Source organism: Hibiscus syriacus, unplaced genomic scaffold, assembly GCF_006381635.1.
Source record: "Hibiscus syriacus cultivar Baekdansim isolate YM2019G1 unplaced genomic scaffold, ASM638163v2 tig00111848_pilon, whole genome shotgun sequence".
Classification (NCBI taxonomy): domain Eukaryota; kingdom Viridiplantae; phylum Streptophyta; class Magnoliopsida; order Malvales; family Malvaceae; genus Hibiscus; species Hibiscus syriacus.
In genome coordinates, this window is record NW_024063201.1 from 1,393,447 (window position 1) to 1,407,841 (window position 14,395).

Genomic DNA, 14,395 nt, shown 5'->3' on the forward strand with positions numbered 1-14,395 from the left:
TCATTCACACTGAAAGCAACACAAGAGCTGAAATAGTATATGACATTGGCATTCGGCATTGATCACACGAAAAAGGAAAGGTATAATATTTTACTTACAACTTAAGATTAAAACGGAGGTAAGAAATACACGTGTCCTTGTCAGCTGCCGCGTGTTATCTCCTTTTAGTTATAAATAAATCTAAAATCCTTACAAAGATTTGTATTCCGACACTAAAAGCCTATCTTCTCCGTCTCTAACCGTAAGAGTACATCTCTCGTCAACTTGTATTATCTTCTCCATATTTTTTCCACAGGTTGAGAAAAAAGAACATGGGAAAAGACAAAGACAAGCATAGGCCTGATCATGATGATAAGGGTCTCTTTTCAAACCTTGCTCATGGTTATGGTCATGGAGGATACCCTCCTCCCGGAGGATATCCCCCTCAAGGCTATCCACCAGCTGGTAATCCTGGCGCATCCCATTCAGGTAAACTTCCAAGATTGTCAGATCTCAGATGCCAATAATTTGGTTTTCATTTTGTTCGAGTTTCTACTTTTATTTTATTTCTGTCTGCAGGGCACAGTGGCTTAGGGGGGATGATTGCCAGCGGTGCTGCAGCTGCATCGGGGGCTCACCACATGGCCCATGGTTCTCATGGTGCTTACGGTGGTCATGGTGGAGGCCATTTTGCACATCACGGGAAGTTCAAACATCATGGTGGGAAATTCAAGCACGGTAAGCATGAGAAGTTTAAGCACGGGAAGCATGGAGGAGGCATATTCAAGAAGTTGAAGTGATTTACTATCAACTAACATAACATCAATTTCAACTGGTTTTATAAATAATTACAGACCCTTTCAACTGGTTGAACTCAGTTACGTGATATCTATTATGAAGCGCAACTACAAATCCTAACTATATATGTATTTATACTTTTAATTAGCTAGACTTGCTCCAATTGTCATCGTGTAAATTTTTTTTGTGGTTCGATGTTGAGTCTTTAAAAAATTCTTAACATGGCTGGTTAGAGTAGTGATTAGAGTAGTCGTTTGGATTTGATACCACACAATACTTATAAATGCTGAAATGCGTCTTCACGGAGATTATGATGAAATTCGGTTACGTGGGAATGATGAAGTACTCATGTGATATCCAAAAATTAATATCTTTAAAGATTGTCTTATTTAGGAAGAAAAATATGTTTTAATACCGTAAAAAAAGGGAAAAAGTTAATAAAAGTAGAAATACTTAATTATAATAATAATAATGTAAATAAAAATGATAGAAATATTAATAAAATTAAAAGTAAAAATGATGCAAATATATCTTTAATAAAATGAACCTACAAAAATAAAATAAGATATGTAAGTCGAAATAAAAAATATATTAATGAAATAATAAATTAATTTAAATAGTTTTTAAATAAATAGATATGAAAGATAAAATGATATATGCATGTCGATGGACTAATTTGCTAAAGAAAAGGAAAAAGATTTAATGGATTAAAAATAAAAAGAGGACAAAAGGATTAAACTAAAATAAAAGTGCAATTCTAAGGACCAAAACGTAATGTTCTCCGAGATACAAAACACGTTGTCTGGCGCTCTGGGTCACACTAGGCGCGAGTGTTGGATCCCATGATAAAAACAATGTCGTTCCGGTACTGTTATAAAATATTAATTTCATTATTTTTCTTAATTTTTTCTTTTTCTTTTTACAACAACAACAAAATCTTATTTCCATAAGCAATTTGGTAAGGGTTAAGGGGTGATAGGGTAAGAGGCTAATCCCAACGTCAGGTTGGGAGCAGCTTCCGTGGAAGACCTCCGGCAGTCAGAAAATTAAAAATAAAGATAAAATACAATGCATGTATAAATAAATAAATAAATACATAGTTAAACAACCTTCATATACAGTCTACATATGCGTATCTATAATGAGAAATAATCCTTGCGGAAAAATTTTAGCATATAGATAGAAACGTAAATCAGGGCTAAATTTAAAAAGAGAAAACATGAAAGAGAATGATACTTTGTCAGCTAGATATCATCGATCTTTACCATCGCCGATCATCATCTTCGGCGGGTAATGATCACCGAAATATATCAGAAGCATCATCTTTGTCTCTTGGTTTTGATTTTGAGGATAGTTTTGTCAAGAAATGCCATATTACTCATTCAACTTTATCCTCGTCGTTCTTCATCGTTGGTCATTGAATCTCTACCATTTTAGAATATGTGGTTCTCCTTGTCATTGCGTAGCCTTCCACAGTACAGATTCCGAAACAAAGCCCCCGAATTCTATATCACTCTTCGTTTGTGAGGAGAGTGCCTCTCCTCATTTTTCTTCCTCTACTTAGTCTTTCATCTGAATTTTCGCCTTCACTTTTACAAGTTCGAATTCAGATACTTTTGGGCTCCAGATTTTGGTCTTTGATGCTAGAATATTTTGGATTTGGCTTGAGAGATGGGAAAGGAGGTGATCGACTGACTGGTAGATGGTTAAGGGATCGAGTTGTGCCATTTGATGATGATTAGGAAGTGAAGGATAAGGTTTTACATAGAATTAAGAGAAAATGGTAAATGACCAGGTTAACTGGATTGGTTTCAGATTTGAACCTGGATCCAAATTTTGGCTTAAATAAATTTTAGGTGTTGGTTTCTAGGTTCGGGTAAGATTGGGCCTGATATTGGGGATTTGGGTTTGGACAAAATTAGTGTTTATAGTTGTTACTCTCTTCTCATTGTTGAGAAATATGAATAGAACGAAGACTAAAAGATACAATTTTATCCGGATGACTTGGAATTTTGAATAATTTACCCCACTCCTCTATAACAAAGGATGCTAAATCTACTCTCCTACTCCATAAAAAAGGAATTCTAGAGCTTGATCAATAGTAGAAATTTGTTTCACTTAATCACAATAAAGTATATTGTGGCTCATTCCCATTTCATTATCCCTCTATAACAAAGGAATTTTAGAGCTTGCTCGGTCTTAGAAATTTACTCCACTCCTACAAAACAAAGGATGTTGAGGCTTGGTCATGATTTTCTCTACTCCTCCAAAACAAAGGAATGTTAGAGCTCGCTCATAGTTTTTTCTACTCCTCCATAACAAAGGAATGTTAGAGCTAGTTCGGTTATAGAAATTTGCTCCATTGCTCCATTGCTCCATAAGATAGGAGTTGGTGATTGCTTATGATTTACTCTACTCCTCCATAATAAAGGAAATCTAGAGCTTGTTTAGTCATAGAAGTTTACTCCACTCCATAATAACATAGGATGTTGGTGCTTGCTCATGATTTGCTCTACTCCTCCAAAACAAAGGATGTTACAGCTCACTCATAATTTGCTCTACTCGTCCATAATAAATGAATGTTGGTTACACCCATTGAATGATGTTGAAGGAGAGCATCATTTGATAGTAGGAAGTAGGAAGACATGCAAGTGTACCTGTAAGTAAGATAGGCTAAAAAAGGGTATGGGTAGTAGATGTAAGGGTGTTTAGGTGGACTTAGAAAACATGTAAGAAAAAAGTGAAATATAAGATAAATGTGGTTTTTTTAATGATAGTATAGGCCTGGTGATGGTTAAGTTGAAGAAATGATAATGAATGATTGGTAGTAAGAACAATAAAAAGGAAGAAACTATGTTATATTAAAGCACAACCCCAAACCTTATATGTTTTATGTTTAGGTGGTAATAAGGACTTAGACCCTTTAGTTATAAAACAACTAAGAACCATAAGTATCAAGGTGGAAGATAGAAAGGGGTGACGCCATAAGTAGAGGTACTCGATTAGTTGATATGGTTCAATGAAGAACTTGAGAAGATAAAATTATCAAAAAGTAAGTTTAATTAAAAGATATGAGATGCCTTATAAGTGCCAAGGCATTGGCTTTATATAGGTTACAAAGGGGTATTTTAAAAAATCTTTGTATCTATTCGATTAAGGATGGAGACCCTTTGAACACGATTTAATTTTGAATACAAACGAATCATCATGGCAGAATATCTTGGTGATCATTCGACTAAGCCTTCTCTTTGAACGCACATGTCATTGGGTAAAAGGTATGGCGTTGGTTCGGTTATATATGTGCCAAAGTGAATGTATAGCATGCTTGACCAAATGCTTCTGATGGTTCAGTCATGTAGGCACCAAGAGTGAATTTTTATGTCCTTGGTGGAATGCACGTGACTCATCCTTGGTCTTGGTGCTGTGATGAAAGCACATGGTGCATAATGAAGGTAAATGACACTTGGTGAAGGCACATGGTGCTTGGTGACAAGGTAGGTCCTTTCTAGCTCCTTTAGCTTGAACCTCTTCTCACTTGTAGCTAGTTTCACTCCACTAGTAAGCTATCTAGCCTTTAGATCCCTTCTAATTGGTTTAATATCCAATGCCTAGCTTGAGCTACATAACAACAATTAAGTCATCTCCCTTAACTTGAGTTTGAGCTCCCTTCACGCTAATTGAGTTGCTATCCATTATTAATGAGTTGCATAACTTTAATTCCTTATCATTTCACCTAAATAAGAAAAGGTAAGGTAAGTAAGTAGTGATACAATATAAATGTAGCTAATAACATACGATAAGCATGAATGCAAATGCAATCTAACTTATATGCAAAGATGAATAAGATAATGTATACATGAAATAACTTAGCATAAACATGGATATAAACACTTGGATCACGTAACATATATGGAAATCATGTAATATGTAAAGCATAAGGACTAATGTATAAAAACATATATCCTAACATAATATGCATAATACAATGTATGTTTAAAGCATGAATATGAATGATATGGAAAGCATAATGTTCAAAGCATAATAAGACATGATAATTAATGAAGCATTACATGTAAGTATGTAAATTAAAAGGATAAAAAAGATATGTAAAGATAGTAAAAGCTCCCTCCACTTTCATCCTTATGAATAAAGATGACAGAGCAATGGTGAGTAGTTGCGTGAGTAAGATCACATCACCCTTATTCTTTTTGGTGATTGGTCCTCAAATCGAAGTTGTTTTTAATGAAACTTCTTTATTATTGGCTTTGTTGAATCCATACTTTTCTCTTTCAATGGAATGCTCAATTCATCTGATTCAACTTGAAAGACATTAGAAATAAACTCTTCAGGTTATTTGTTAGAAAAAAGTATATTGATCATAGGTCATGGCAACAGACACTTCTTAATCATCTACTTGCTTGAAATGACACTTATCTTTTGTGATCCAGTTTTGTGTTGATTGGCAATGTCACATTCATTGGGTTGTCTTTTTGGATTCACCTTCATGTTTGTAGGTAATATCACGATCTTTCCTCACGCCTTCAACACTTTTCTTTTTTACTTGTTTCATAGTTAAAGGTGTTAAAACGATCTTCTTTCCTTCATACTTGAATGAGTGACGATTGGAGTAGCAATCATGGATGGTCTTCTTGTCATATTTCCAAGGCCTTCCAAGAAATAAATGGATTTCATGCATAAACACCACATCTCACAAGACTTCATCTTTGTACCATCCAATTGAAAATGGAATAAATGCTTGCCTTTTCACGTTCAAATCTCATCCATTGTTCAACCATTAAAGTTTTTAAGTTTGCATTCTTCTTAGTCTTCAAACCCAACTTCTTGATCTTAATGGTGCTTGTTGCATTGGTGCATCTTTCTCCATTAATGGTCAAGAAACATACCTTCCATTAATATTGTTCCTCGTATGAAATATTTTCTCTCGTTGTTACTCTTCATGGCCATTTGAGTGTTCAGAAGCCTTTTGACAACAAGTAATTCACCAACAAAAATAACCTCTATCTCTTCTAATTCTTATTCTTCTTCAATATCCTCCTTATTCTCATCCCCATGTTTTGATTCAACATCACTATCATCCATTAGTGGCATAACATTCTGATTGGGACAATGATTTGCCATGTGGCCCCACCAAGGTATTTGAAGCATCTGACGTCTCTTGTGCACTCACCATTAGCCACTTGCTTTCCTTTGCATGTCTCCACACTGTCTTACTTTGGTTTGGATGGTTCGATTATCTCTTTAATTTAAAGAGGAGTAGTATTCTAGTAACTTTTGACCCCATCTTGGTGTTGTAGATGTTACTATATGACAGGGATCTTCTTTTAATTTGTCGATCAACTTTTATGGCCTTGTGCACCATCTCGTCTATCTCTACATAATGTTCTTGTTCCACCACATTTGGAATTTCAGATTAAGAGTAACCAAGAACCTTTCCATGATTATCTCTCGATCCTCTTCAAGTTTTGCAGGGATCATTAAAACCTCCGTTTCGTTAAAATATTATTCAACACTCCTTTAGCCTTGCTTAAGATTTTGTAGCTTTTGAAACAAGTAGCAGTAATAATGGACGGTTATGAATCTTATCTTCATGATGCCCTTCATTTCCTACCAAGTGTTGATTGATATTTCACCATTTGTTCTTCTAGTATGTGTCAATTGATCCCACTATATCAATGCATAATCAATGAAATCCACTACTACCAATTTGACCTTATTTTTTTTTCTAAATAGTTGTGACATTTGAACACATTATCTATTTTGCTCTCCCAGTCCAAATAGGCTTTCAAATATATTTTTCCTTGGATGGTGGTATGTTGACTCGAATATTACTGAGATTGTCATCAACTTATGGATGCCTGATACTACGATAAATGCTACAACAATCACACAAGTATACATATCATATTCAAATAGTAAAGTGGATACACAAGGTATATCAGATGTTGAACCCACATAGAGCATATGTCGCAAAAGGGTTGTTGTTGGCAAAAAAAAAAAAAAGATAAGTAATGTGTATTTTAAGAAGTAAAAAAAATATATCATAGTAATAAATTTAGAATGATAAAAGCAGGGGAGTGTTATAACGAGCAGTAGAGTAATCAAGCTAATGGACCAAAGAATGTTGTTGTTATCTGCTCGCTAATAGTACGATTATGCTATGGCAATACAATTCTGAGTCTTGAAGCAATTAACATATTAATCCTCTTTCAATAATTAAACACTTAACTAAATAGATTTAACAGTCATTAAAACAATCGATTAAACAATTAATAAAGCAAAGACAATTGACATCTTACATCTCCATATGCTTAAGTTTACTTTTATAAACACCGATTTCTATTTCTAGAAATAATTGAGATCTATATACACAAGGATGAATCCATATCTAAAAATATCCATTAAAAATAACTGATCAGTTCATAAAAATATTGTTTTAAGTAAAATCATAAGGAAGACATTTCATCGAACACTTTATGTTCAAATCCAAATAACAACATAAAAATAAATAATTCAAACTTAGTAATGTATATCCCTTATCCAAGGAAAGAATACTAAAGAAAGCTTGAATCTCGATCGGTCCCTGCTGATACAATGTTGGTCAACGCTGCTAGTACACTCACTAGTGAATGGATTAGGCGACCATAGTGATGGTATGAGAGAAAAATAAAAGACGCCTAGGGTTTTTTTTGATCTCCCATAAAGTGTTGAGAAAATATTATATTTATATCCCATTAAATTCAAACTTTCCACTAATAGGAAAATCATTTTTTATGACAAGTCATTTTAAAAATTCAAATTCCAACAATTATCCCACAACAATTGTGAACATTTTCCAATTCCTAAAATTTATCAAGATGTGTAGTGACTTTGAAATGCTTCTGCATTATCTCAACAATCCATCCCAACATAGGTGCTTAAAAACAGCTACAACATTAATAATGTCACAAAATTAGTTTTGCAGCAAAAACATTAAAATTAGTCTAAGTACCAACAATTTACTCACATTATACAAATGATGAAAAATATGCTAAAATAGATCTAAATATGATCCTAAAAAAATACTAGAGTTAAAACTTAATATAAGTAAACAATATCTAAATAAAAACTCTTTTGGAGAGTTATCAACACCCTTCTAGGTACAATATGATATTCATTATTGATCCATGTTGTGATCTTTTCTCAACCTTCATTTCATCATTATTTTCATCATCATACTCCTCAAGATATTCTTCTTCTTGCCTGTACTATTTTTTCCTTATAGGAACTTAATTGCCTCAATTGTTTCCTTGAGAAATTTTACTTCTATCAATCCTTTTGTTTAAGGGTTCATGTTATGTTCTTAATATCCTTGTCATCTCTCAAATCACATCCTTAATTTTTAGATTTGGTGCTCTTTCTCCTTGATGTGTATTACCAAATCTTGGAGACATTGTTAGTGAAACAAAGGAAATGAAAATGAAAAGAGAACGTTACCAACACACTCAACAAAGCCTTACTATTTCACTCTAAATAAAATGAAGATGGCACTCCACTTTGTCAATCTTGTTTCACTTTAGAAATATTGATTTTTCTTCCCCTTATAATCTCACACTCTTAATTCATTTTTCCACCCCTTCATCTATTATATAATTCTTTAAGGAACTAACTCAAGACCTAGGCAAGTGATGCACTTTGAGCATCAACTAAAAGTAGTTAGGGTAGGGAAAGACACAAATATAATAAGTACAATTAGGTATAATAGAAAGAAAGGGTTACTTACTAATCAAGACACTTACTACCTCCTTAGACCAAAATCAAAGTCTTAAATGGCTTGAGGCTTGGTTGTTCCAGATAACTTGTGCAATTTTCCACCATTTTCTTTGTACTTTTTTTTATTGTTTTTCTTTGCACTTTTGATTGATTTTCTCATTTGATGATGTAGGTGTTTTTCTTTCTCTTTGCTTTCTTTTTCATTTGTTTTTCTTTTCTTTTCTTTTCCTTTGGTACATCTTTGTCTTCAAGGATGTAGGCACTTGCTTGCTTCCAACATAGCTCTTATTACCATATGATATGATGGTCATACCCCTTGAATGATGTTAAAGGAGAGCAACCTTATTATAAGATATTGAAAGGCATGCAAGTGTACTTGTAAATAATATAGTCCTCAGAAGAAAGGGTACATGTAGTAGATGTAAGGGTGTTTAGATGGGCTTAGAAAATATGTAAGAAAAAAGAGTGAAATATAAGATAAGTGGGTTATTTTGATGATAGCATGTGTGGTGATGGTTAAGTTGAAGAAAGGATGATGAATGGTTGATAGTATGAACAAGAACAAAGAAGAAACTATGTGATATTAAATCATAACCTCAAATTTTAAAAGTTTCATCTTTGGGTGCTAACAATGACTTGGACCATTTAGTTATAAAACAACTGATAACCATTAGTATTAAGGTGGAAGGTAGAAAGGGGTGAGGCCACAAGTGCAACTACTTGATAAGTCGATATAGTTAAATGAAGAACTTGAAAAGAAAAAAATATCACAAAGTAAGTTCAATTGAAATATATTAGATCCCTTACAAATGCAAGGACATTGGCTTTATATAGATTACAAAGGTGCATGGCCAAAAATCCTTGTATCTATTGGGTTAAGGATGGAGCCCCTTCGAAAATACAAGATTTAATTTTGATTGCAAATGACAATTCATGGTTGAATAGTTTGGTGATGATTCAACTAGGCCTTCTAATGATACAAAATTGTTATAACATTCAATACAAGTTCACGAGTCGTATATCAAGTAATAAAGTAGAAACTACAAGAGTTGCAGATGTCAAACCCATAGAGAACAAGGAATTACAGCTTAAAATTGTTTATTATTTGCAGAAGATAAGTTTGGACCAAAATAGTGATATGTATATAGCGAAGGTAAAAATTCAAAATATTAAAGATAAGGAATGAAGTAGCAATTAGGAGAGTAAATAGACTACAAGACTAGTAAATATGTTGTCATTTGGCAGTTGATAGTATGATTATAATGTGGCAATACAGTTATACAACATGAAATTATTAACACATTAATACCCTTTCAAAGATTAAACACTTAACCAATGAAAATTATATTAATCAAGAAGTTAATAAAGTAATGACAATCAGTAGCATATATCTCTATATGCTTAAACCCTCTTTCATAAATACCTATGTTATGCATAAGTAGTATGCAACCTTAATGATTTCAATCTATAAAAATAAAAAATATTAACATACATAAAGATATTTATATTTCTAAATATATCAAATGAAGTTCTTGTTATAGTATGCCAAAAGACTAACTGTCGAGAAGGTATTTCGCTCGACGAAAACAAGTGTCGTTGCTTTCTAAATCTCGTCTCGAAAAAGTGAGAGTTTTTCTTCTGGTATAAGATGAAACACAATTTGTAGAGTCGCTACCAATCATTTTATTAAGGTGTGATTGGTCACAAAAAATGTTATATTATTTTAATAAAATTTATAAAAATAATATTAAAATAACACAAAAAGGGTCTGCTTACCAGAAAATGAGTTAGGGAGTCGATTACGTGTGAGGAAGGATTAGCACCCCCACAATGCCCAAAATTGGTATCTTGTTTATTAATTAATGTCTTTGCAATAAATTAACAAATTTGTATTTAATTTCAATTTATGATCCCATAAAAATATTAAGGATATTATTTTATACCAACAAATTATTTAAAATAAATTCCTAATAAGTTAAGAAAATATTTTATAATTTATTGTATAAAATAAAATAACCCAAACACACATAATAAATTTAATGATTAAAAATAATAAAAGTTTAGGCTACTATTAATAAATACTTAATATGCAAAGTACTATTATTATGTGACGATCATAACATTTCTCATATTGATGACTATATCTATGATCCTCAGACTTGAGATCAATGCTATCCCAACATATATTGTTGTATGTTTTGATACAGTTAAACATGCTCTATAATTGGTTGCACTATAAATACTTTTATTGAATATATCTCGATATATGTAGCAGGTATGTATGATTAAGATAGGATTTTTCCTTCATACATAATAGGAAATACATCAAATGCCACTTGATTGAGTGAGACTATAAATGCATGGCCATGCTCGAATAAGTTGATATGAGATATCACAAATTATTCATTAATTTTAGTCTACTCTAGATATCAAGAAACAATAGATGAGCTATACAAGTGTGACTATTCCAAGACTTGTGCCTATTCTAGATATAAAGGACAAAAGATGTAATACATAAAATAGTTAATCACGAAGATAAAATGTCAAATCATAATTTATTTTAACTTAGTTGACAATGATATATTACTAGATGTCACTCATTGTATGTAATATTAGAATTGTTCTAATAATTACTACCAACGTTATAAGAACCTACAGGGTCACACCTTAGGATTGAAATGAGCAAAGATGTACAATTTGTTGTATGTTACTGAAATATATCTAGAGTTAACATATGTATATTTTTTATACATATGGTTTTAATTATCCCAAATAGAGTTAACATATGTAATTCTGATTACAATTCTTTTAATGGATATTTAATTCGAAATAATTAAATAAGAGTTTAAATAAACGTTAAAAAGAGTAATTCGAATTATCATACTTTAATGGATATTTAATTTGAATTAATTAAAAAATAATTTAATTAATTCAAAATAACTAAAAAAATCCCTAATATGTTAAGGTAACTCGAATATTTAAAGGTATGTGAGGTTTGGCAACTTTTTTTTAATCTTTAACCATTCTATCAAAACTGTTTTTGGGAAAAGTAAAATTTTGCTCTTAATCGGGAGAATTGAGTAGAGGCTGAGACGTATTTTAGTGGAGGTTACGATTCAAACCGTTCATGATCACCATTAGTTGTTGCTGTCTTTGCTTTTTTTTTGAGGAACCTATTGTAATTATTTTTATCATTTCCTCTCGATTTTGGGTTTTCATACTTGGATAGCTAATAAGATCGTTGAGATTTTGTTTCTGTTACAACATGGGGTGCACTGACGATCCCAATAGTGGTATCAGAGCCAGTTGGACATCCGAATTCGGGTTAAAAATATTGTTTGATGCGATATGTATGAGTTGCATGTCTTGGTTTTACTGTTTTTGACGATTATATGATGTTTGGGAAAAATCAGTGGTCGATTAAAGTTACGATTAATTTGTTAATCTGTTAATCTATTTTTACAATATGTATGTTGCTGCAAGGATTTAAAAAATCCATATGTCAATAGCTGACATGCTGATCAGTGGGTATACAATAGCAGATCGCGTTTAGCAGTGGAACAATGGTTGTTTCGATGCAAAAAAAACCTTTAGGATTGAAAATCCCAAAAACATGATTATGTTGATAAGTGTTATCAAATCGTGAGATTTTTCTATAGAAACAGAAGTGTTGTTTTTCAAAATAAATTAAAAAAAACAAAAAAGAACCCTAGACCCCACAAGGGTCTTCACCCCTTGACCCTATATAGGAAATATAGATTGTAGGCCCATATTAGTATTTTTAACAAAGGCGTAAAAACATGTATATATATATATATATATGATATATTTGTTTTGCACGGTGTTTGACATACATGGTTATAGCCCTTTTCAATTTACAATGGTTGAATTTTAAAATACGGCCTGTATGTCATGCCTTTATATATTTCAGTTGTATTTCTCCTCTCATCTTTTTCCCTCGTTTGTAAATGAGTTTCTTTTAAATTGAAATCATATGAAGATTCAAAGGTAGTAGAAGAACGGACTGAGCTAAAGGCGATAAGATACCTAGAGAGCAGTCTTAGGTTATAGGGTTTTGGTTCTTTCATTGGCTTGGGATGGGCCACCTTAGTTATTATTTGTGGGTTATTACCATTGCATCTTATTATTTCTTATATCTATTATGTGTGTATTGCAACAAATTCTAAAATAAGAATGAATATTCATGAGATCAACAATGGCCTAATATTAAAACGAACAATGATGAGATATTTACGCAAAATCACTCTTTATAATCTAAGTTAACTTAAAGTCAAATATTTACCATCATTAAGGCTTCGATCGATATTGTGCTGGATTTGCGAAAGCATTGGCAAATAAATCTATCTTATTTAAACGCAAAGAAAAAGCAAGTGATATTCATTTATTGAGATATTGGTAATAACTTAGCTAGGTTATTCTAATATGATTAGAAGCCTAGAGGTTAAGTATTTGGATAAGTCATGAGATGATCTGAATGAGAGTTGTTCACCAAAAGTAGGAGTTAAATGATATGTAACTAGTAAAGTGTTACTTACGTAAATAATCACTATCCTAAAAGAAAAGCCAAAGCTGATTTAGAAAATTGATGAATTATAGATCCTCACCCACTAGAAAGTTTTCGTTGATTTTATTTGAAATTAAAATAGAGAGGGTTTTTAATTTTGAATAAAATAATGTGAGTAATTTGTAAATAAAGCCCTATTTATAAATTTTTAATTTGATAAATTTACTTACTTTAATATTTACATTGTTGTAGATTTAATTGCAAACAACACTTTATCACTGCGATCACTCCTTGAGAAGGAAAACTTAATGGCATAAACATCCTTGACTGGTTTCGTAATTTGAGAATTGTTCTCAAACAGGAAAGGAATTAATATGTCATTGAAGAACCTGTTCTTGATGAACCGATAGCTAATCCTTCAAGAGTTGACAAAGACAAATTTAAGAAACATATAGATGATATGTTAGACTTTGGATGTCTAAATCTTGCCACCATGACTCCTGAGCTTCAGAAGCAACATAAGGACATGGTTGCATATGAGATGATTCAAAATCTGAAGGAAATATATGAAGGGCAAGCACGTCAAGAGAGGTATGAGACCTCTAAAGCTCTATTTCAATGGAAAATGGTAGAGTGATCTCCTGTAGGAGCTTATGTCATCAAGATGACGGGCTACATCCAAACGTTGGAAAAGTTGGGATTTCCTCTGAAAGATGAATTAACTACTGATGTTATCCTATAATCATTTCCACATAGCTTTAACCAATTTGTCCTTAATTTCAACATGAATGAAATAAACAAGACTTTGCCACAGTTACTTGGCATGTTACAAATTAATGAAAGTAACATGAAAAAGGTTGGACCTAAGCCCATTCTGATGGTCCACAAGGAAAAAGGAAACGGAAAGAAAAATGTAACGACAAAATCTAAGGGTAAAGGTAAGGCCAAACTGAAAGGGAAAAATGTATTGAAACTCAAAGGACCGAGTTAGAAAGGAAGTATATTTATCTTATGCGCAATAAATCTGAAGCCATTGAAATGTTTAAGGAATTTAAAAATGAAGTACATAATCAAATAGGCAAGAGTATTAATACAATTTGATCATATCGAGGTGGAGAACACATAAGCATAAAGTTTGATGAACTCTTGAAAGAATTTGGGATTGTTTCACAGCTTACACCACCTGGTACACCATAGTGCAATGGAGTTTCTAAAAGAAGGAATCAAACACTGTTAGACATGGTTCGATTGATGATGAGTCATACTGATCTTTCGACTTCTTTTTGGGACATACAATTGAAACAACTACTTTCACGCTAAATC

The 14,395-nt window shown here is 32.3% G+C and overlaps 1 protein-coding gene across 1 annotated transcript; it reads left to right on the plus strand.

Annotated features, from left to right (window-relative positions):
* The first annotated feature begins 255 nt into the window (after window positions 1-255).
* LOC120172346 (glycine-rich protein A3-like) lies at window positions 256-835 on the plus strand. The gene is made up of 2 exons (XM_039179824.1): window positions 256-468; window positions 559-835. Exons 1-2 carry the CDS (start codon window positions 312-314, stop codon window positions 777-779), a joined length of 378 nt encoding a protein of 125 aa, XP_039035755.1. The 5' UTR covers window positions 256-311; the 3' UTR covers window positions 780-835.
* The last annotated feature ends 13,560 nt before the right edge of the window (window positions 836-14,395 follow it).

Excerpts from the sequence above, each read along its gene's own strand:
- LOC120172346 (XM_039179824.1), top strand. The coding sequence starts at position 312 with ATGGGAAAAGACAAAGACAAGCATAGGCCTGATCATGATGATAAGGGT. Across the intron at positions 469-558 it reads TCCTGGCGCATCCCATTCAG|GGCACAGTGGCTTAGGGGGG; the intron begins GTAAACTTCCAA and ends TTCTGTCTGCAG.